General features: G+C 39.0%; 1 protein-coding gene across 4 annotated transcripts; it reads right to left on the bottom strand.

Annotated features, from left to right (window-relative positions):
* Window positions 1-2,296: 2,296 nt before the first annotated feature.
* On the bottom strand, window positions 2,297-22,196 carry METTL4 (methyltransferase 4, N6-adenosine). 4 transcript variants are annotated; one of them, XM_049828975.1, is made up of 10 exons: window positions 22,052-22,196; window positions 20,884-21,395; window positions 20,040-20,102; window positions 17,211-17,577; window positions 15,067-15,136; window positions 13,048-13,222; window positions 12,727-12,833; window positions 12,056-12,144; window positions 9,522-9,638; window positions 2,297-5,540 (listed from the first exon to the last, which is right to left on the bottom strand). In XM_049828975.1, exons 2-10 carry the CDS (start codon window positions 21,310-21,312, stop codon window positions 5,395-5,397), a joined length of 1,563 nt encoding a protein of 520 aa, XP_049684932.1. In that variant the 5' UTR covers window positions 21,313-21,395; window positions 22,052-22,196; the 3' UTR covers window positions 2,297-5,394. The 4 variants fall into 4 exon arrangements, with proteins under 4 accessions (XP_049684932.1, XP_049684943.1, XP_049684961.1 ...); XM_049828986.1 differs by having other exon boundaries at window positions 22,065-22,196; XM_049828996.1 differs by lacking the exon at window positions 9,522-9,638 and having other exon boundaries at window positions 2,298-5,540.
* Window positions 22,197-22,243: the final 47 nt, after the last annotated feature.

Here is a 22,243-nt window from a genome sequence, read left to right as displayed (position 1 = left end):
TGGATGCCCCTGCAGCCCGTGGTGAGGTGGCAGGCTGTCCCCCCCCCAGCCCATAGAGGGGAGCGGGGGAGCAGAGGCCCCCCAAGATGACTTTGACTCCATGGGAAAGCCCGCGCTGGAGCAGTCTGTGACGGAAGATTGACCCGCGGAAAGGACCCGCGCCAGGGAAGTTTCTGAGGAACTGCAGCCCACAGAAAGGACTCACGTTGGAGAGGTTCATGGAGGACTGTCTCGCATTGGAGGGACCCCACAGTGGAGCAGGGGCCAAGTGCGGAGTCCTCCTCCCCCCGAGGAGGAAGGAGCGGCAGAGACCAGGTGTGGGGAGCTGACCCCAACCCCATCCCCTGTTCCCCTGCACTGCCAGGGGGAGGAGGTGGAGAGAACCGGGAGAGGGGTTGAGGTGGGAAGCGCCGGGGGGGGGGGGGGGGAAGGTGTTTTAAGATTTGGTGTTACTTCTCAGTATCCTTGTTTTGTTTTGATTGGTAGTAAAATAAATTGATTTTGTTTCTTCCCCAAGTTGAGCCTGTCTTTTGCCCATGACCATCAGTGGTGAGTGATCCCTCCCTGTCCTTATCTCAGCCCACAAGCCTGCCTTTATATTTACTCCTCATCATCCTACCAGAGCTGGGGGGTGAGGAGTGAGCAAATGGCTGCATGGTGCTTTGTTACCAGCTGGGTTTAAACCACAACAGATAGCAATGTGGTGCTGCAGTAGGATACTCCTAATCATTACAATCCAAACATGTTACTGTGGCAAAACTTATTAAGTCAAGCAAGATCCACTAGACTATCAGACCATTTGGAAAATGTTTAATAGTAGTGTTCAATATCTTCATAAATTACATTGACAGTGGGATCAAGTGCACCCTTAGCAATTTTGCAGATGACACCAAGCTGAGTGGTGTGGTTGACATGCCTGAGGGACAGGATGCCATCCAGAGGGACCTGGACAAGGTCAAGAAGTGTGCCCACGTGAACCTCATGAGGTTCAACAAGACCAAGTGCAATGCCCTGCACCTGGGTTGAGACAACACCTGGTATCAGTACAGGCTGGGGAATGAAGGGATTGAGAGCAGCCCAGTGGAGAAGGACTTGGGGGTACTGGTGGATGAAAAGCTGGGTGTGAGCCGGCAACATGCGCTCACAGCACAGAAGGCCAACCATACCCTGGGCTGCATCCAAAGAAGCGGTCAAGGGAGGCGATTCTGCCCCTCTGCTCCACTCTGGTGAGACCCCACCTGGAGCGCTGCCTCCAGCTCTGGGGTCCTCAGCACAGGGAAGACACGGGCCTCTTGGAGCGGGTCCAGAGGAGGGCCACAAAAACGATCAGAGGGATGGAACACCTCTCCTGTGAGGACAGGCTGAGAGAGTTGGGGTTGTTCAGCCTGGAGACGAGAAGGCTCCAGGGACATCTTATTGTGACCTTTCAGTACTTAAAGAGGGCTTATAAGAAAGATGGGGACAAACTTTTTAGTAGGGCTGGTTGCAGTAGGACGAGGGGTAATGGTTTTAATGTAAAAGACGGTAGATTTAGGCTAGATAGAAGGAAGACATTTTCTAGGGGGGCTTGGACTAGACGACCTTTAAAGTTCCCTTTCAACCCAAACCATTCTATGATTCTATGGAAATACCTGCGAGCTGGGACACCACAAGACTTCTTTCAGCAACTTGAACAAAGATCATCCCTTAGCTATTCTCTAGCCATCTTCCATTTTCTTACTGTTATAGAATCATAGAATCATTTAGGTTGGAAAAGACCTTTAAGATCATCGAGTCCAACCATCAACCCAACACCACCATGCCCACGAAACCATGTCCTGAAGTGCCACATGTACACATTTTTTGAACACTTCCAGGGATGGTGACTCCATCACCTCCCTGGGCAGCCTGTTCCAATGCCTGACAACCCTTTCAGTAAAGAAATTTTTTCTAATATCCAGTCTAAACCTCCCCTGGTGCAACTTGAGGCCATTTCCTCTCATCCAAAATAAGCAGTGGGTAAGTCTTAAATGGTATGTCGAAGCTAATGAACACAATTCTCAAGGCATAGTAGCATTTTCCTCCTGTAATTTTGTAGTTGGTTATGTAGTTTGGAAATCAATTTTCAAAGTCAGCTCTTCACTGCTGCTGATACCTGCCTGAGCTGAATCCTATAAAGAGGTAAGAGCTGCTCACTTACTTCACTTATTTAATAATGTTTAATCTTGCAAGAGAAACTTGTTTCCACAGGACTTCACGCCTAGCAATCACTATTCCAAAACCATATCTTACTGGTATAATTCTTTTTACTTTATTGAAGTTTAAAAATACAAGTAAAGGTCATATGTTAATTTGACATTTCAAAATCATACTCAAACCTGAAGCTTCATAAAAGTAAGTTTGATTATGACACTTGATGTAGTCTACATATAGAAGCAGCTTAAAATTACTTCTTATTGCTTTATGAACTGAGATTATTTTGCAGTAAGATGTAATTTTAAAAGGCCTTAAGTAGTGGAGAACACCTACCCAAAGAATTTTTTTATCATTGTCCTGCTAAAATAACAGCAGATGTACCAAATAAAGTACTTCTTGAAAATTCTTGAACACAGTTCTCACTTCACGAAACTGCCAAAAAAAGAATTTAGAACTGAAAAAAATTCTCTTTTGTCAATGTTGTTAGTGAAGTACACACTTCACCTATTTTTCCTTGGAATGTGTGAATTTTAACATACCAAAATAGAAAAGCAGAAAATCTCTTTTAAAATGGGGGCAAAACCCCTATCATTTCTTAGGAACACTGAAGATGTGCGTAATACCTAGGCTGCTACTTACCATATTCACCTTGACATCTCATTACTATCCTGTATTCCTCCATCTGTATCTTCTCCCTTGTTCTTTCATTTCTTACCAAGTTTGTAAACTCTTCAGAGCAGGTTTTCTTTTTTATACAAGGCTTGACACAACAGAGGGCACCTCTCCACCACAGAAGTAATATAAAGCAATTGATATAGATATTATTATTCTTTTATGAAAGGAAACTGGATCTTAAATTGTCCTTTTATATTAGCTGGCTTCACTCATCACTGATTTTTCAGTACACTTCAGATTCTGCCTCAGAGGAATCATCTGACTGACACTGAAAGATCTGATGGCTGGTTGGGGACAGCTGGGGTTTTGGACAGCTAGAAAAGTGTAAGAGGCCATTTAAATTATGAATTAAGCATAACAGGGCAATAATTACATTTAAAAGATGACCCTGAAACTATCAACTGCTAATACCATCATGACATTTCCAAGTTAGCAACAAACTGAGATATATTGAACCTCCTCCTGAGAAAACCAAAGTTTCAGGTCAGATGAAGATGTAGAACACCACTTCTGTCACATCCACAAAAGTGGTGGCAAAGTAGCAGAGCAAACAGCTGTCTGAAGCACAATTTTGTACCTATTTATGACAGGATCAGGTATTATTTAGACTCCAATCTTCAAGTTTTGATTTCCAGTCTGAGAAGGTTATAGCCTGCCTGCATATGCCCTCTACATACAAACCATACTCAGGAGGCTGGATTCCCAGCTGCTGCAACTGGCAGCTCAGAAGACAGAGAAAGGGCTAGAAGGCCTTGACTTGCAAAGGGACTCCACAGAAGAGAAAGATTAAATAGGTCATCAATTCTTAAACAGCTTGAAGAAGGTCATTCCCTTAGAAGCGTTCTGCTGCGTGTCTCAAAGGATGAGAAAGGTGGTTTCCTGATCTCTAAGATTGTTCATCCCTTTTCTTCATTTGCAATTAAAAGATAATCTAAAGCCATTCATAGCAGCAGGACATGGAACAGACAATCGTCATTTCTTGTGCTGTTATTAGAGTACAAAGGGAAAACAAGATATGTGCAGCAGATTTACTCCATGCCTGAGTCTCATACTCTCATTCAGTACTGAATGAGACCATCTTGGGAGGGCAGGGGAATTCTGCCTGTTAATACAAAACCTCCAGATAGGGAATGTCTTTTAAAACTGAAAGCAAATAAAGAACCTTCTTACCCGTTATAGTTGTAGGTAAGGTTGCTTACATACTGACAGTTTAAAAGGTAGGCTAAATAAAATCATGCAGTAGGAACTGTTTTGCTTGGTAACTACTTTCACTGTTACATTGTTTACTTATTTTGAATATATGTTTAACTGGGGGGGGAAGCATTTTCCTTGTTTTGTTAACTCCACTGCTCCAATAGGCAAAATGTGAAACTTAACATTAATACAGAAACTGGGTCTGCATATAAGACAATGACAAGTTTTTATGTTAATTTTTGTTATAAAATTATTAAAAAATAACCTGCTAACATTTAAAGCTTATTTTAAAAACCTTCACAGCTCATCAGACTTCCAAAAGGGAAATTCATGTAAGGAAGGTATGCAATGTATTTTGTTCCCCATTATAAACACAACTCGGGAGCTTGCAATCAGGAAAATCAGCTTGTCCAGCAGCTCTGCCTCTACTGCTGCAAATGTTTAAGTGGCAGAGGCTTCATTAAGTCTCCTTTTTTTATTTTTCAAAGCAAATCTAAGGGCAGCAAAGGACACGCAAAGTGTACCATTCTTAAAGAAAAACCCCTAACATTTTTATGTTAGCTCACGGGCATGGCTTTTTCATGTTCCAAGAAAATAAAGAAAGAGAATTTTTAAAATACTTATAACCTGTTAAAATTTCAGTTAGATTTAACAGCTTCATATGCAGAATTTGTAAGATGTTGAGACTGATCATTTACAATGTATGCAAACAACTAACACCATATACAGAAAAATGGAATTGCTGACTGTTTTTAAAAAGTAATTTTACATAGAACGTGGTCAGTGAACAATTCGTTTGCCAATTAACCCAAGCACTGCTCCTTTTATTTCCTCTAAGGTAGACAGACAGATACAAACATGTAGGAGTATACACTGTCTTCATAATTATTTTAGTTCAAAATTCACTGTTTTGCAAATAACAATCTTCTTTAAGGAAACATGTAATTCAGAACTGTTTACTTCTATTGCCACTCTTTAAAAATAATACATTATCACTCTTTTAAAATAATACATTACAAGTACAAAACTGTAGCACTTATGATGCTCAGATTTGATAGCTGCAGTGAGAATACTTTAAAATATATTTCTTTTCTTGAGGTTTGAAAAAAACAGGGATGGACTTACACTCTAACATCAGTATTTAAATATCTCAAGATCATCAGAATAAAGGACTAGCTTGTACAAAGGGAGATACCATTAAACAGATATCCTGTTACTTCAAGAATTTTAACTGAAGCGCAGCTGGTTTTATTTCTGTTACCTTCTATTAGTGCACCATCACTAATAAAGGCAAGTTCAAGAGTCTGCTAGGAAGGCATGGAATTTCACAATTAAGCTACAAGACCCAACTCAGGTTTCATTCTGCAGAAGAGTGAAATAATCAATGTGCTGAAACTTCAAAACCTCGTTTCCCCAGCTGGTCCAGCCAGGCTGTAGGTTCCGAGCAAACAACTCCAAGCATTCCACATCTGGCTTGATAAAATCTGCCAGAACCCCTGTGCAAGAGAAAAAAAACCACAAAGATAACAACAGTGACAAAGGTACAAATCACAAAAGTAAACAAATAAAACCTCCCCTGTGCTGCTAGTGGATGAAAAACTGAATGTTTCATTAAAAAAGGGAGAGACAGAAAATTAATTTCAGGGGTTTCATCAAATAGCTGGACTATTTATAGTGAGAAAGTCATTTTAAATAAGTGCCCTTAAGAGTCTGAACAATACTGTCAAGGCCTTCAATAGCCTTGATTTATTAGTTTTCATTTAGAGAAAGGGAATAAGGATTTATTTCAGCCTCTACATAGATGAGTTCTGAATTTTTCAGTAATATCAACCAAACACCTCCTAAAGACTCACTTAGCTCCTATAACACAGGGGCAACATTTCTAAAAATACATAAATAAATCCTTTCCTTAATTAAGATCACACTCTTCTCTGCATCTTAAAGGGGATAACAGCATTTTTTTTATGACAACCATTAAAAGGTAAAATAAGAAACATCAGTTAAATAAGCATAGCAGTAAAGGGGCTATAAAAATGGAGGGACTTCCTCCCCAATACCAACTTGGCAACCAAATAAATATTTATGTAACTGTGTTCTTTCATTCAGTAACATAAATCTCAATTTTCTTCTACAGTTGGTCATTTTTACTGCTTAAACCCAAATAAATAGATGCCCGTCATTAACTTCAATTATGTCACCGATTGTGACTGGTATTCTTGGAGTGATAGAAAAAGATTTTGCATTTCACCTGGAAAGTATTATTGCAAACAGTTTATTGTTAAACATGTTACTTGTCATACAGAGCCATTTAGTTGTGGCTGGGTCAAACAAATTCTTAACTAGGTTTCAGGAAATAGCTACAAAGATATTACATATAAAAATATGTATGAGAAAAACAAAGGAGGCAGAAAGACTGAAAAACACATCTATGCTAAAAATTACATGTTAAGTTTTTATTTTTGGTACTGAGGACAAAAGAAGAAAAACTATGAAACTATTTCTTTTTCCAGAGGATATCTTGGTCATTTTTTTTATCAGATCTGCCAGTGATTTCTGTATTTCTGTAGCTTAAAAATCCAGCTCATAAATCCAACATTATGTTGCTTAACTCAGTCTCTTCAGACATGAACATTGCAGAAAGCAAAAATACATCCAACCAGCATACATTAAAGTATGAAAGGGAATGCTTTTTTTTTTTTTTTTGGTGCAATCCAAGTTCTGACTTTTTGCATCAAGTTTGCCAGTCACAGACTCCCTGCAGGAGACCCCAGCTGATCTTACCATGGATTGCTCCTGTTACAGAAAAATGAGCATCAACTTCATGTTAACCAACCCCAGATGCACTTCCTACCTATGTGATCACTTCTTCCAAAGCTTCAATCGATTCAAAACTTTTTCATAAATATTCTTTAATAGGTGTTTCCAGACTTTCTTGTATTTTGGCATGGCATATAAATCTATTCTTCTTCCCCCAATATTTAACAAACGTCAAATGAATGTCTCAGATGGGTTATCATCAAGGCAGCTTTTAATCTAAAAAATACTGCTACCAGCAGGAATCATTCTAAAAACCTGCTGCTTTTACAGGCAAGCTAAAATGTTTAAACAAATCTAACATTTGCAGAGAAGAGTCTGGGAGGTTTAGAGGAAAACGTACATTCTGACGGAAAGCTTGCTTCACTGAACATTGCTGTTTGGTGTCACAGGAGTTCATCTAATTAGACACCACTTATGAGTAGCTGCTTTTATACCATATTTTTCAAACCCACTGTATTTAAAAAAATGTAAAATTGTTCTTTTTCCATGCTCTACTTAGTTAAGGATTTCTTGTGCACAATTTGCTGCCAACATGATCAGAGGGATGGAACACCTCTCCTATGAGGATAGGCAGGGAGAGTTGGGGTTCTTAAGCCTGGAGAAGAGAAGGCTCCGGGGAGATCTTACTGTGTGACCTTTTAGTACTTAGAGGGGGCCTATAAGATGGGGACAGACTTTTTAGGGTAGATTCAGACTAGATAGAAGGAAGACATTTTTTTACAACAAGGATGATGAAACACTGACAGAGAGGTGGTAGATGCCCCATTCCTGGACACATTCAACGTCAGGTTGGACGAGGCTCTGAGCAACCTGATCTAGTTGAAGATGTCCCTGCTCATTGCAGGGGGGTTTGGACTAGATGACCTTTAAAGTTCCCTTCCAACACAAACCATTCCATGACTTTAACAAAGGTCTTCCAAAAATCTATTTTCTTGATCATCTAAGAAAAACCCATGTTGCAGGAGGTTGCACTTTTTTCCATAGAAAAGAAGGGAGAGACTGTGGAAAGCAAAGCTTCAAAGCTTTCAATAAGCTCTCTGAACAGATCCTTTCATCTGTAGGATATCTTTTTGATCCTAATAGGCATAAGATCATGTAGAGCTTACTGCAGAGTCAGGCTTTACATAACTTTTCCCCCCCTTCAATATAAAAACAAAAAAGAAATACTTTATGCTTTATATAGGCTTCTAAGTAGAGGAAGCAATTATTTAGGTGACAAAATTTTATTAAGAGCACATTAGTATTGTTGACGTTTGTTCTTAAAATGTATAGATAGAAAATATCATCACAGCACTAAGCAGTTTTACTAAGCACCAAGAACTTCCATGCCTAAGAGAACAAATTTTAAAAGCACACTTAGGAGATTCAACCAACTTCAAAGATTGGTTCACCAGAAAGCAAAAGAAGAGATAGCCAAAAAATGGGTCAGTTCAGCAGAAGCAAGAAGCTTGTGCCAATCTTTTGATCGATTTGGTTATAGAATTTAAAAAGGAAGTCCCAGGAATCTCTCCCTCTCCTGCTGCCAGAGAGGGGGCCGTTTTCTAAAGTCAGAGTTTTTTTAAAAAAAAAACAGACAGATTACGTATAATTCAAGATCACGTTATAGTATGATTTTTCATTGCTAGGTTGTAGGCATTTACATAATCACATCAGGCAGTAGCTTGCACTGCAATTGAAATTACCATATCAATAGGGCAATAATGTGGCTATATTTTGTTGGCATAAAATCTCATTACACTGGTTTCCTTAAAATAGGAAAAGTCAGTTTTCAAGTTATAAATTATAGCTTCTTTGTAGGCTTTTATACCACCAGAAGGCTATCTTAACACACATGGATCTGACTTGCAGCCCTTAAGAAAACTCTGGAGGTTTTTTCCTCTGAAGACAGCTTAGAGGATCTACATCAGTAGAAAGATTAAAGTTTTTCTAGATTTTAAACAACAAAAAAAAACACCAAACCCACACAATTACTTCTATCTACTTACACGTACCACTTAAATAGACAATAAATAGATTATTCTTTATCACTTGCAGGTGTCATAATGTCACTATGACAGCAACTCGGGCACCTATACTTGGGCATCTAATGCCCTATGACACATGAAGCTAGCAGAAAGCCTGCTGGTAGACATAACAGCGGTCTTCCAGAAAACCCACTTCCTTCTGAAGTGCGATCTGGCGATCCAGTACCTACCTATATCTGCCTACTCTTAATCCTAAACATGTATTGAAGATGCATGCTGCTTAAAATGTTTAAATAAGCAAAAGGAAGAATAGTTTTTGAAACAAGCAACAGTTTCCCCTTATCTTTTGAACTTTCATTACATAAATAGCAAGTTCTGCGTGGCAAATTGGAAACAAAGTGAAAATGACTGTCGGCTTCTCACTGATTTGTGAGCCATGCAAAGCACAAAGAACATAACTGAACTCATTTCATAGTAACCCTTCAAAAGAGTCTGCAGTGTACAGGTCCTTATTGCCCAGTTTGTCTAAACCCTGAACAGAGTAGGACCAGAAAAAGACCTGAGACCCAGCACAAAGATGGCTTTACAATTTCTGCATCTTTCCTGAGCTTCAAGTTAAACCTAGAAGTTGCTGCACCTATAATTAGTCTAACAGTAAGGGCTCACAAGGTGCATAAGGAAACAAAAGGCATTTACTTCTTTTTACTTCCAAAACCACTTCTATAACGTGGCCTAACAAGCCAGGGTTGCCACAGGAGGACGGAGTTCCCAAGATTTCCCATTGCACTCTTCTGCTGGAGATACGCAAAGCAGCTAGAACACAGCCAAGAATTAATTCCAATGTTTTTAGGCATACTCCTATATGACAATTTCATTTTCTAACAATAAACATACATACTCAAAAACTGGAGAAGAAATGGCTATAACAAGAAGGATCTATGAAACAGGAAAAGGAAAAAAGGTGTTTGAAGTTCTACATTACTTCACATCATCTGCATAATAGAATACCTTCTATGTCTTCTAAGAGCAACATTGAATTGAATTAGGGAGAAAACCTGCTGTTATTTGAATCAAAACCAGGAGTAATAAAATTTCATTTTAACACATTTGCATAAGGAAGCTTAAGTACATTTACAATGACATATTAAAACTCTAAGCATTGAACACAGCACATGCATCACCAAAAACCCCTACAGTCACAATTTCATGCTTAAATGCACTGTAGGAACCCAAACATCTCTTTTTGATGGCTTACTTTAATTTCCATCTTTCTCTTCCCCCCAAGAGATAAACTGTTATAAGTCGTTAAGTGGCTACATATGTACCAACATACAACCTTTATAATAGTAATAAGAAATAAAGTGCCAGACAGCATCAGCAAATACTAATATTTTTGGCTTTGTACTACTTAAAGCATAAAGAATGTGTGTGACTCATCAAGTGTCCTTCTCCCCCACTGCCAAATCTCTGCTTCTGTTCAAATTTCTGCTGAACCACTCTAGGATGTAGCTCAGCTGCTCTCTACTGGCCACTTTGAGAATATTGTCAGGTCACAAAAGTGATACCCTTTTACAACACTGAAGTCAAAGCATCAGCAATTAGTTTTTGTCTTATGGTCTACCTTTTCATTCCATAACCATGTTCTGAATGGAGTTGCCAGAACTGGTACGTGGATTTTTATAAAAACCTTGTAAATTGCTGATATTGCGCAACAGCAAATTCATTTTTCAAACAGAAACACAAATGCTGCACAATTGTATCAAATCCCATCATTGAAGACTCAAGAAGTATGTAAATTCACATGGACAATTTCTTTCAAAACCCATTCAGGATCATTATTTATAAAGGATTCCCAAATATGGTCTCTAGCTTCTGCCCTACAAAAGAATTGTTCTGAGGACCATTCTGGCACTAGAATTCTCTATAATACATAAAACCTGCTGTTTTGCACCCTTCGATATCTCACAAGTTTCCTGTTTGTGTCTGAGTGTGCTGCTAAGTATTGGTTTTCTGAAGAGGCCCTAGGTGGCTGTCTCACAAATCACTACCCTACCATTCATTATCTTAAATCAACACACATACTTCCTGCTGTAGCCCTAATCTTAAAGATGTAGCTTCAGAACTGCAAAAAGATTCTCCTAGAATTGCCTTTTTTTTTTTTTTTGGTGGGGGGGGGAAGGGTCTGTCCTCTGTGAATGTGTAACAACTGTCCAGATCAGCTTCCTAACTGAAGTTGTTCTGTTCCTTGGGAACAGAAAAAGGAAAGCATGTCAGTGAAGCAAACTGTGATGCCTCTCCTCTCCAACAGCACTGTGCATTTCTTCCACCTGCCTTTTCTGATCTGATTACACAGCACGATTCATCATAAGTTTTCCCCTTGGGGGACGATGAAACCATTTTTGTGAGAGGTATTAAATATGTTTCTTACCATAGCATTGTAAGGCACTTGGGTGTTACAACAATGAAAGTAGTAGAACTTTCTATTGATGAAATTAGTCAAAAGTAAGAGTGCTCCAGAACAACGTGCAAAAGGTAACATAACACACAGAAATCTTCAAATCCTTTGGACTAAATTCTGAAAAGTTGAATTTATACCCACTCTAACTGATTGGCTGGAGTTACTGCATCAATTTCAGTAAATTAAATACAGCTCCTCAGAAATAAACAGGGCATGCTCTATTTGTTGCCTATTGTTAACAGTTTTAAAATAAGTTTTTGGATTTCAAGGCACAACTGTACTGCAGGTGTATAAACAACTCATGCAGAAATAAAAACATTTATTTCAGGATGACATAATAAAGAGAGAGGTTTCTGCTTTTATTAACTAAGTAAAAGATATCCTATTTTATATATTCCCAAAGTTCATCCCCACCCTGCAAGGTACTTTAGGTCATTTGGCATAACTTCATACATACAGTATCTGTAAACTGTTCATGCAGTATTTAAAAAAACAAATTTTAAAAATGCAACTTTTTTTTACATGTCTACCGAAGATTTTCATACAATAAATCCTTGAAGTTCTACGTTTCACATTGCTTTTTAGAGACCAAGATTTAGGTGCCTGACAACATTTTTAGAAATGTTGAGGAACCACAAGTCCTGCTGAGCAAAATTGCTTGGCATATGGGAAATTAAGGCACTTCATATATAAAGGTATCTCATTCTAGGTACATCATTTCAGATATCCAAGTCTGCCCTACAGAACCATAATGCAACAAAACAAAACGTACCAGTCAGAGGGGGTTTATGTGAATGCAGGCTGCAGGGTATGCTGACAATTAACTTATGTTCTGGAATTGGAAGTACATCCTCAGATTTCCTGTCGTATAAATCAGAACAAGAAAAGAAGTATGGGAATGAATACCACCAAATGTGATGCTGCAGCTCTAACAGAGCTATTTCAGATGGGTGCTAACACACAGAATGTTCATTCACAGTCAAACTTCAGATAAGTCTAAGGGAAGTTAAATGTTGCTCAGCCATAATTTATAAAAGGACAGTTTATGAAATCACTGAGATTTTAGACAAAACAGGGTTAACAATAGCCATACAAAGCCACTGAGAACAAACAATGTAGTCCTGTATGTTTTCACGTGTAGAAAAACACCAGTGTCCCCAAAATGGCATCAGCCTATGCCAAGGACTCATGGTCCAAGAGAACCTGTCAGCAAAGGAAGCCCTGTCCACAAGGCTCTTATCTGAGCCAGTTCCCAAACACAGACAGATATGAAGAACAGACAAAGGCTTCCATCCTTTAACCTCACTAAAACACTCCCTTATCCCAAAGCTATTAAGGCTATTTTTAGGTCCACAATAAGCCAAAAGATGAGAACAAGTGATATATACAAAGAGAATCCTAGCAGCCTCTAAAAAGACATTTACCATAAATATCCTGGCATACCTTAAGGTTTCCTTTACATCTCCTCGAACTCTTCCCAATACAAGAACTTCATAGGGCTTTTTGTGTAAAGAATCCAAAGGCAATACAAATTCTCCAGCTCTAGTAATCTAACACAAAGGAGTTAAAAATACACAGTGGAAGATTTTTATACACAACTTTTTCTGAGACATTTTCTTTGATAAAAAGGAAGATACTGATGATACCATACCTTTGAAATACAAAAGCACATAGCAGTAAATACACAAAGTATAAGAATATAAAGTGTCATAGTGCAAGCCCTCTCAGTCTCCAAGAAATCAACAAAACAAATTGAGAACTTACTTTTACCCAGTGCCACTCAGCAAGTGTTTTCACAGACCAATACGGATAAAGTTCATCCTTAACAAAACGTAAGTGCTTCTGCCTATTAGTCACCCACGTGACTACAAGACAATTTGGAGCAGCTAGTGCTGGTACAGGAATCTGCTTGATTTGCCATGAAGACAAGTGGCTGTATCTATATGCCAATACAGTGAGAAAGCAAGTTAACATATACCAAATATAAAAATTGCAAAGCAACACAAATGGATAAAGAAATTACACTGCCAAGACATTTCAAGAATTAGCTCCTGACAACACAAGTGATAAAAATGGATCAAGACTGACACCCAGTGGCCAAATCTGATAGAAAATCATTAGTGTATGTACTTAAGTTTTACTGAGCAGAACCTTTAACTACATATTTCTACTATTCTCCCAAATAAAGTATTACGAGTTGTGATTCTGAAGAAGTCTAAAAGCCCATGTTTAATTTAAGAACTACCATATATAATTCAATACTCTCATCTTTTCGCCAGAACAAAGCTATTTAGTGAAAAGTAGCTCTTTAGTCAACGTAACATTATTCACTTCTCATAATAAGCAATCCCTCTTCTGAACGAGAATGACAAGTGAGTCATTTACAAGCACAAGGGCAACACTAATTCAACTGGCAAGTTAAAAGGTCATAAAAGAGCAATCACTTCTCCAATTATTTGCAGAACTTATTCATTGTTTTTAAATTACCATTCATGGTAAAAGTTCTCTAGGTTATTCAGAACAGTTCTGCAAATTTTTTGAGCATACAGCTAACTGTATGCTACATAGGTGAATACAGTATGCTTTCCAGATTCTGTCCTGTTCTACCATTTTTCTCATGATGCTACTCTACACTATTAGTGATTTGCAATTCATGGAACCTACAAAATTGCAGCATCAAAAACATTGGCACACTGCCTACTGGCATCAACAGCCACCATCAGAGTACCTGGGATCCCTATACAATGCAACAGTGAGAAAACAGTGAGAAACAGGTAACAAGGATAAAATTCAAAATACTTCTTGGACTAGCCTGTCCAGAGAAAACAAGATTCACAACCCAGATGTGAAATGCTTAACAAAGATTAGCCGTCAACAAGGTAACTAACAGCAGTGATAGCTCTTCCACATTTTGCCCTTATTTTGTAAGGGAGAGGGGGTCTTGCTGGCTAATTAATGCTTGTGAATGACTACAGTTTTCCTCTGAGTAACTTACATAGTTAAGAAAGTACCCGAATGAGTTTAACTCTGAGTTTCTAGAGTTGTCTGTAGGGCTTTCAAAGTAAAACCTACTAATCAGTCTCTGCATCTTCAAATTATATCTTCATAACAAACTTCAAAAGCTACAGTAGACATTATTCTAGAAAGTTGTAAGGCCATTATTTTCTGTCTGTCCTTCTTTCACATAAGTACAATTCTATGATAATCAAGAGAGCTCCACTGGCATAAGCCTGATGTTACTCAGTGGAGAAGGAAGCCCATAAAAATTTTAAGTTAATGACTTCATAAAGTTCCTATTGCACTTGAGGATTTTACTGCTGCATTATCACTTTCTCTCTTCTACCCATCAGACTGAAGCTCAAACTACAGCTCAAATTAAAAAAAAATAATTAAAAACCTCAGTCCTGGAAATACATATTTATCCAGCTTTATGCCCACTGAAGTAACCCTAATAATTTCAAATGAGTATCTGCATGATCTGGGCCTTACAAAACAGTTGACTCCAGACTTTCCTTATACGTCTCAAGGACTAACATTCTCTCACCAGTTAGGTAATTTAAAATCTACTCTTACAAATATTTTGTATGCAAAGTATCCAAGCCATTTCAGTGAAATTCCCCAAGACATTTCATAGACTTGAAGGTAGGCATGTGCCAAAATATTTGCTAGTTTAAGCTACAGTCTCACAGTTCTATTGGTCTTGGAGTGCATCAGTACATTAAAATGTTAATTACCCATTGTAAGCTAAGATGACAGTTTGTTTGATTTTACTGTAAAATTTACCTGTTACTCCTTTTAACAGACTTGTTCTCCCATGGTGGATCAATCACAATTACATCATATTTTTTCTTGTCTGGAAAGTGAAATTACAAAAAAAAAAAAGCCAGTAAATTAGTTTTAAAATAAATCTACTAGTTAAAACTGATAAAGGCTTAACTACATACATACAGGCAACATTTAAAGAGCCAACTATGCAGCAAACTCACAACTTTCTTCTGTTCTTTCCAAATAAGAAGTTAAAAGTTTCCAGCATGCTTGTTTTAATTCAGATAATGATATACTTCAGAGATTTTTTTGGCTGATTACCTAAGGAAAGGATGTTTATGTGATCTGTGTCAGATCCCTCCAAGAAATTCTGAACAACCTGGGGACTTTCATGAAAAAAACCTGATAGCAGAGTGCAAGTCTAAGATGAAAATTTCTCTGAGTTTCCTAACAAAAGCTATGTAATAAGGCACCCAGCTGAGTGAAAGGCTGCAGCCCTGAACACAAGATTCCTGTCCTGTTTGATCTTTCAGCAGGCCAATTGGGACATGCAGAGCTCCAAACCAGCCCTGGAAAAAAACCCCTGCAAAACTGTTTTGCACTACTGGAGGTGAAAAGAGACAGAGTGCTAGACCCAGTATATGAAATGGAGATTAATGGACAAGAGGAATAGAACTGAAAGAGTTTTCATGGGAGAAGCTGGGATTACTTTAGTTGGAGGACAGAAGATACAGGACATATCCATAAAAAAACCAGGACTCTCCAATTTTATTTTTTCCACAGAACATATTTGTTCCTTCATTGAGTCTGATGCTAATTCTTTAAATAGCTAATAAGAATAACAGCTTAATCTTTAATGTCCACTACATGTGCTTTCTACGTCTTATTCACTGTTGGTTACTTCAAAAGCATTTTCTCAAATTTCCTGGACTGCTCTCTGAGCTCTATGAGAATCCAAACAGCTGTGCATAGTGATAGCACAGTGATAGTGATCTTCCTTCTTTCATACAGTTGAAAACAGCTAACTGGCTAAATTCTGAACTTCAAATATAAAATGATTATTTGGATAATAAGATTCCACCTCCTGTATGTCTTCTTAATTAAAAAAAAAATAAAAAAAATCAGTGAACATCTAAGTTGCACATTAGAAGGGAGGAAACATACATAACTAACAAATCTAAAATTACTGATTAGAGGGAAGAGCAGTAATGCTCTTGCTCACAGGCAACATCTTTCCTATAAGACTGTCTGATGAAGCTTAGCTGCTGCTGCTAATAATGGTCAAATTGAAAGCTAATGGAACAATGAAGTACAGTGAAGACTGCCACATGTTGTCAACTTAAAGCTTTCTGCATGGTCCATTAAGGCTGGGGATACTGGCTTGGATAGCTTTTGATCTACTTTTACAGAGGAGTTACGAATTCTAAAACCCCACCATTTCCCCATCACTGATCTTGGCTTAAGCCAATACTCTCAGCTGAAATGTAGCAGCTGAGAAGTCAACTCATGTTTGCTACTCATGGTCTTGTTAAAGTGGTATTCAGCTCCAGCTGGGGGCAGCAGCCTCTCAAACTGTTATTTATCTTCTCTGGGGGGCACTGGGGCTGATTTCATAATCAGTTCACATCAATTTAAATAGACCCTGCCACTGAACAGGATGAATCTGTAAGGGAACCCTTGCTTTAAGGTGCATAATCTCATCCCTCTCCCATGGTCTAATCTAGCTAAAAACCAAGACAGCAGGAACACAACCCCAACAGCAGCATAGCAGCATGGACTTACCTATGTTAAAGCCTCATTCTGTGGGATAGGGACCCAGAAGCATAGCTAGTCCCAATTTAATGCTTTTATATGACTTCTGTACTGACAGCAGCTCAGAACATGCTTTCAAACTGTCATATTTTGGCTGAGATTTTTAAAGGAGCCTCCTGGAGAGAGATAATCCCCCCATGACATGAGCTCCTCACCACTCAAGATTCCTTTGAAAGCCCTTACCTATTTGCACAAAGTTAGGAATACCACTTTGAAAGCTTGCAACTGCATTTCCTATCAGCGTGATGCTGTATATTAAAATCTCTTCATTGAGTCCTTAGTCATCTTGACATTAACTGCCCTTCTCAGGCAGGAGAGAAGTGATAAGTTCTAGTGTCTAAGATACTTACAGCTTAGCAGGGGCTGTAAACACGAAATATCAGATAAAAGAAAACTGCTTTTTGGTGGCACCAAGTACTTCTGCCCCATTAACACAACTATCTTTGCAGAATTTGAGCTGTTTTCTGTAACACACGAAAGCAGGTCCTGCTCTGGAATGGAGGTTTCATCATCTAGCACATGTACAGCTTGATGGTCACTTTCATTCACAGCTGGAAACTGCTTTGCCATTTCACATAATTCAGCCAACCCACAGCTAATGTGCCCAGGAACAACATTCTTCCTGCAACTGAGTTCTGCAGTATTGCGGTGAAGAAAACCACTTTTGAGTCCTTCTTGGACTAAATGCAAAGTGCCTTCCCAAACGAGGTTCCTAACCTGTATGGTCATAAAAAAAAAAAACAACAAGGGAAGAAGAAACAATCTTTCAAGTATCTACTTGATCAGGGAACGCAACAGAAATCAAAACATTTTCAATCTGCAGAGCGGGAAGAGGATCCCTGCCAAACACTGAGATCATTGACTCAAAAGCTACAAGGGCATGACAACAAGGCCATGCTAACTTTTGTTGTTGTATTTTCAGTAAAGTTACAACAATTAGAAGCCTGGAAAAAGAAAGAGTGAGAGACTACTGAATAAAACATTTCACAGTCAACAGAGGTGGAATATTATTTCAAACAAACATAAATTTCAAAGTTATAATTTGAAGTATAAGTTAAAATTCTAATCTAATTTCAAGTTACTGTGCCCATAAATATATTTTAATTGATATGTATACTGGGATATAAAAATCATTATTTTCCCACATTTTAATTCACTTTGAAAAAAAATAGTTTATGCATTTTAAAAGTAATATGAAAGTACAATCAGAAATCAAATTACATTATTATAATTTGGTTTTGCAACTTTTCTAAGTGACACACCTCTCAAATAACCTGCCAGTGAGTCCAGGAAGACAAGATTCTTGGATCTACGTACACTTTCATTCACTTCAGCACACTCTCACTGCAAAATGTAGAGAAATAGTTCATTCCCAGATCACTGAGCCTTTACGAGTTTCAATTATGAATGAGGCATTTTTGTTCACTGAGAACAGCAATATTGCCAGTTACAGTGGCAAATAATCACAGTTATTAATGGTTTCAAATACTTAGGGTTTCTACAGCTCCTAATTATGGAATCCTCAACTTTACAAGATGTTTTTACAAAATACTCTTTATTACAATTTCCAAATTAATAGGGGGAGAAGGATATGGTTTTTTAATCATTTCTTTAATAGCACCACCATCTAGACATCTGAGGGGACAAAGTCATAATTTTTAAGTACCTAGGTTTGTGATAGTGAAAGTTCATACTACTTAAACAGAATTAATAAATATATCTTTAGAAATGCTACAAGTTGTACAGCTGAATTAATGCTGATGGCTTTTCTTCTTACACCCATGTGTTATTTCACAGGTGGACAAAGCCTCTTGACTATCAAGCAATTTAAACAGTAGTTTTAACAAATGGCTGCTGAAGGAATTTAGCATATTTTGTACTGTTCCCTGTGTTGACTCCGACTGAAATTCATAAATGGATTCAATGCCTACTTTCACTGACAGACACAAATTTGGGTTGCTTTTTTGGGTTGGTTTTTTTTTCAGAAAATTATTCTAAAGATACAAGTTAAGTGCCAAAATAATCTGAACTGACTTGCAGAGCTACAACCTTTAACACTACAAATACAGTAAAAAACAATACATTCTAATCTGTGAGTGGTATCGGAGGCTAACTGGGATCACAAATTTTTCAAAACTGTGTCTTTTTTGCATAATCACCAAAAATCATTTGAAGTTACATGGCCCCCAAGACATCAAACTTTTCCTCATTTCTTCCCTTATTCCTACTGTGAATTACTTTATTTTAGCTTAAAGGTTTTCAAACTCATAAACCTCTGTTTGATGTTTAACTTCATAGTTCTCTCCTTTAAGGCAATTCTGCACACGCATAGCCTATTCACAATAATTACAGGACCTCTACCCTGTATCATAGCACACTGCACGTTTACTACAAAATTGTTGCCATGTAAAAGAAAAATTTAGTCATTTAAATATAGTCCAAGAGGAAAAGAATTAAACAAAAAGCCCAATATGACTAGCACTTTTGTCAGAGGAAAGAAAGCAAGTGTAGGTCCTAGTTCAGGTTCACATCACTATTTAGGAAAGCAGTAAGAATACTTCAAACATGATCCACAGATTACATTTCTCGGATTTACTACAATGCTTCAGTGTAATTCAGTTGTAACTTCACCAGTACATCACTGATGCAAGCCTAAATAGACACTTGAATTCTAATTCATTCATGATGCTTTAGTACAACAATGTAAAATGTTAGAGTGAAAAATTCTCTCTCATTAGCAGAATGAGACATCTTGGAGCGCATTTGGTCAGAGGAGCTTTGAGTAACTTCAGCACAGTGTCCTGATATACTAAAGATGAGCTGATCTTCAGAACAGGTTACACTGTTTATTTCAAATGAGTCACTTCCTGTTCAACTAATACTCAACTCATCAATATAATAATGCTCAGTTACCCATAAGAGTAAAAGATATTTTGTGAATGCAGCTTCCAGCTCCTCAAAATGTCTCACCTGTAGTTTCATGTCCAGTTTGTTTCATATGTATCTCCACAGGAGACATTCTCTGTATGGACTTATTCATTTAAGGACTGCAGAGAGTACCTTCCCATTAGTGGAAAAAGCTACAAGAACAGAAGTTGTTTGCAATTATGTCTTGCACTCCATACATGCCCAAAGTCAGGTTTCATGTACTTGCAAAACACACTTTTGTTCAGACTTACCTTTGAATGGTATTCTAAAGCATCCAGTTCACCTTGGTTGAACACACATTTCCTTTTACGTTTCTGCAGAATGAGCAAGCAATGAAAAAAAAAAAAAAAAAAAATCCACATTACTCCACGATGAAAAGAATAAAATAACCACACATACCTGAAGTACAGATTAACTTTTTAAAGCAGAAGAAACTTCCATCTTTTTCCAACACAAGTGAAAGATCAATTAGCAAAAAGGTGATCTCCAAATACCCTAGGCTGCTGTAGGCATTCTCAAGGTACATAGGCTTAAAGCTGTGTTATGTTATTCATGGCACTGGGATCTGAAGGTAGCTAGTGCATGCCACAGTTCACGTTCATGCCTCCTCTGGGCCCATACTAGAAAGTATTTGTTCAGCTGCCAAGTGCAGTTTACCAATAACAGGAGAAAATTAACTATGTCTTCATGATTACATTTGTTAGTTTAGACCTGCGAATTTATATTTTTTGGTCCATAAGGAACAGTACTGAACAATTTACAGATTGAAAGTAAATTCATACTTTCCTCCCCTCCTTGTTAATCTGCACAATCTTGACAGCTACTACAGTTTCAGCTCAAGTGCCTGATAACAACCAACATCAGAAGATTTTGTGAGCAAGCCACTGCTTTAGAGTCATAGGATGCGCATTACTGACATAAGGGACACAAGAATATCCTCATGAGCGCTTACATTTTCTGTGCATCTTGAAATCTATTGTGGACAAGTTCCTGCTCTCCTACATAACCTCAGGAAACTGAAATGCGCAAGACAACGTTAGTGGTGTATCATTTACCAGGGGATTACTGTAGTTTACTGTATTATGGAGAACATACCTTCCTAGCACTGGCAACAGAATCTCTGATGCCACTCTTGGTTCCTTCTTGATGTTCCTCTCTGTTGCTGCTGGCCTTTATTTCTGTGAGACTCACCTCAGGGCATCCCTGCCACAGCTGTTCCTCAGGAGCTGCAGCTATGTGGGGCTTAGAAACGTCAAAGAACTCCTCCCGAAACACGTATCTCATTTTTGCTGTTTTACTTTCTGTTTCTATCACATCTCCAGGGCCAGGAATAGGACCATCTCTTGATGAGGAGGTGGCAGCAAAGGTAGAAGTAGCATGACAATCTCCAGTAGATGTGACAGAAGTATTGAGAGTGACACCACCAGAGTATGCAAAGGAGTCACAGATCTCGTAGCCACACTGGTTGATGAAAGAGAGATGATCCACGAGCCACCCCGCTGTCAGCCGATGTACCACAGACATCACAGCTCCCCTTTTCAGGAAGAAAAATCAACTCCCTGAGACCGTACCTGGTAATCGTACGCACTTCCTGGAGCAAACTCCTCCTGTGGGAATTTTTTTAAGAGTTCACTTTTCAGAACTATCGCTGTTTAATAAAGTAGCACCTATCTTCTGACCAACATGTCCATGCGCACACAGGACACGCTGCAGAAACTTCAGACTTCAGCCAGTTTCCCCATCATGACTTCTGTTTCATCCCTATTTCACTTTTCTCTAGTAAGCAAGTCTTAAATAAGTTTCTCTCATTCTACACAGTATAGATTTACTCTAGGATAACTCTTCCAACAAGTTAGAAAAGAACACTATGGCACAGCAATCACACGAACTAAGACTAGGTATGTCTGACAGCACTCGGGAGCGGTGGCACAAGCACAGGGCCAGCCGCGGCACCAGCGAAGCAGAGACCAGCCCCCAGCGCTCCTGCCCGCACGCACACGGGGACTGGGAGCCCGGGTTTTTCCCCAGAGCCGCCCCCCGCCGCCACATCCCACCACCGCGCGGCGGGAAGGGCGGCCTGACGCCGCAGCACCCTCTGCACCGCCGCGGCGGGGAGGGGAGGGGAGGGGAGGGCTGCCGAAGCTTGTGCGCGGTGCTCGGTGCGGAGGGAGGGAGGCAGGGAGGGAGGCAGGGGGCTGCCCTCCAGCCTGTCCCTCGCTGCGGGTGGAGAAAAGCCCCGCGGCTCGCCGCGGCACGGCAGTACCTCACACGTTTACCTCCGCTGCTCCGCCCCGCGTGAGCGCCGCCATCTTGTTGTACGGCCACAACCTTTTCTCCTAAGAACTTCCAGGGGAATCCGGCGGTTTGAGGGGGATGGGGGAGGGACCAGGCAAGCGGAAGCAACGCCACGACACGCCCTGCCGCGTCCCTTCACGCCTTATCCCGCTTCTTCGTC

This window comes from Accipiter gentilis, chromosome 2 (genome assembly GCF_929443795.1).
Source record: "Accipiter gentilis chromosome 2, bAccGen1.1, whole genome shotgun sequence".
NCBI lineage: Eukaryota > Metazoa > Chordata > Aves > Accipitriformes > Accipitridae > Astur > Astur gentilis.
The sequence above is the reverse complement of the archived record's forward strand: the minus strand, read 5'-3'. Positions and strand labels throughout refer to the sequence as shown.

Excerpts from the sequence above, each read along its gene's own strand:
- METTL4 (XM_049828975.1), bottom strand. The coding sequence starts at position 21,312 with ATGTCTGTGGTACATCGGCTGACAGCGGGGTGGCTCGTGGATCATCTC. Across the intron at positions 15,137-17,210 it reads TTTACAGCCCCTGCTAAGCT|ACAAGAAAAAATATGATGTA; the intron begins GTAAGTATCTTA and ends TTCACTTTCCAG. Across the intron at positions 12,145-12,726 it reads GATGTAAAGGAAACCTTAAG|GAAATCTGAGGATGTACTTC; the intron begins GTATGCCAGGAT and ends TTTATACGACAG.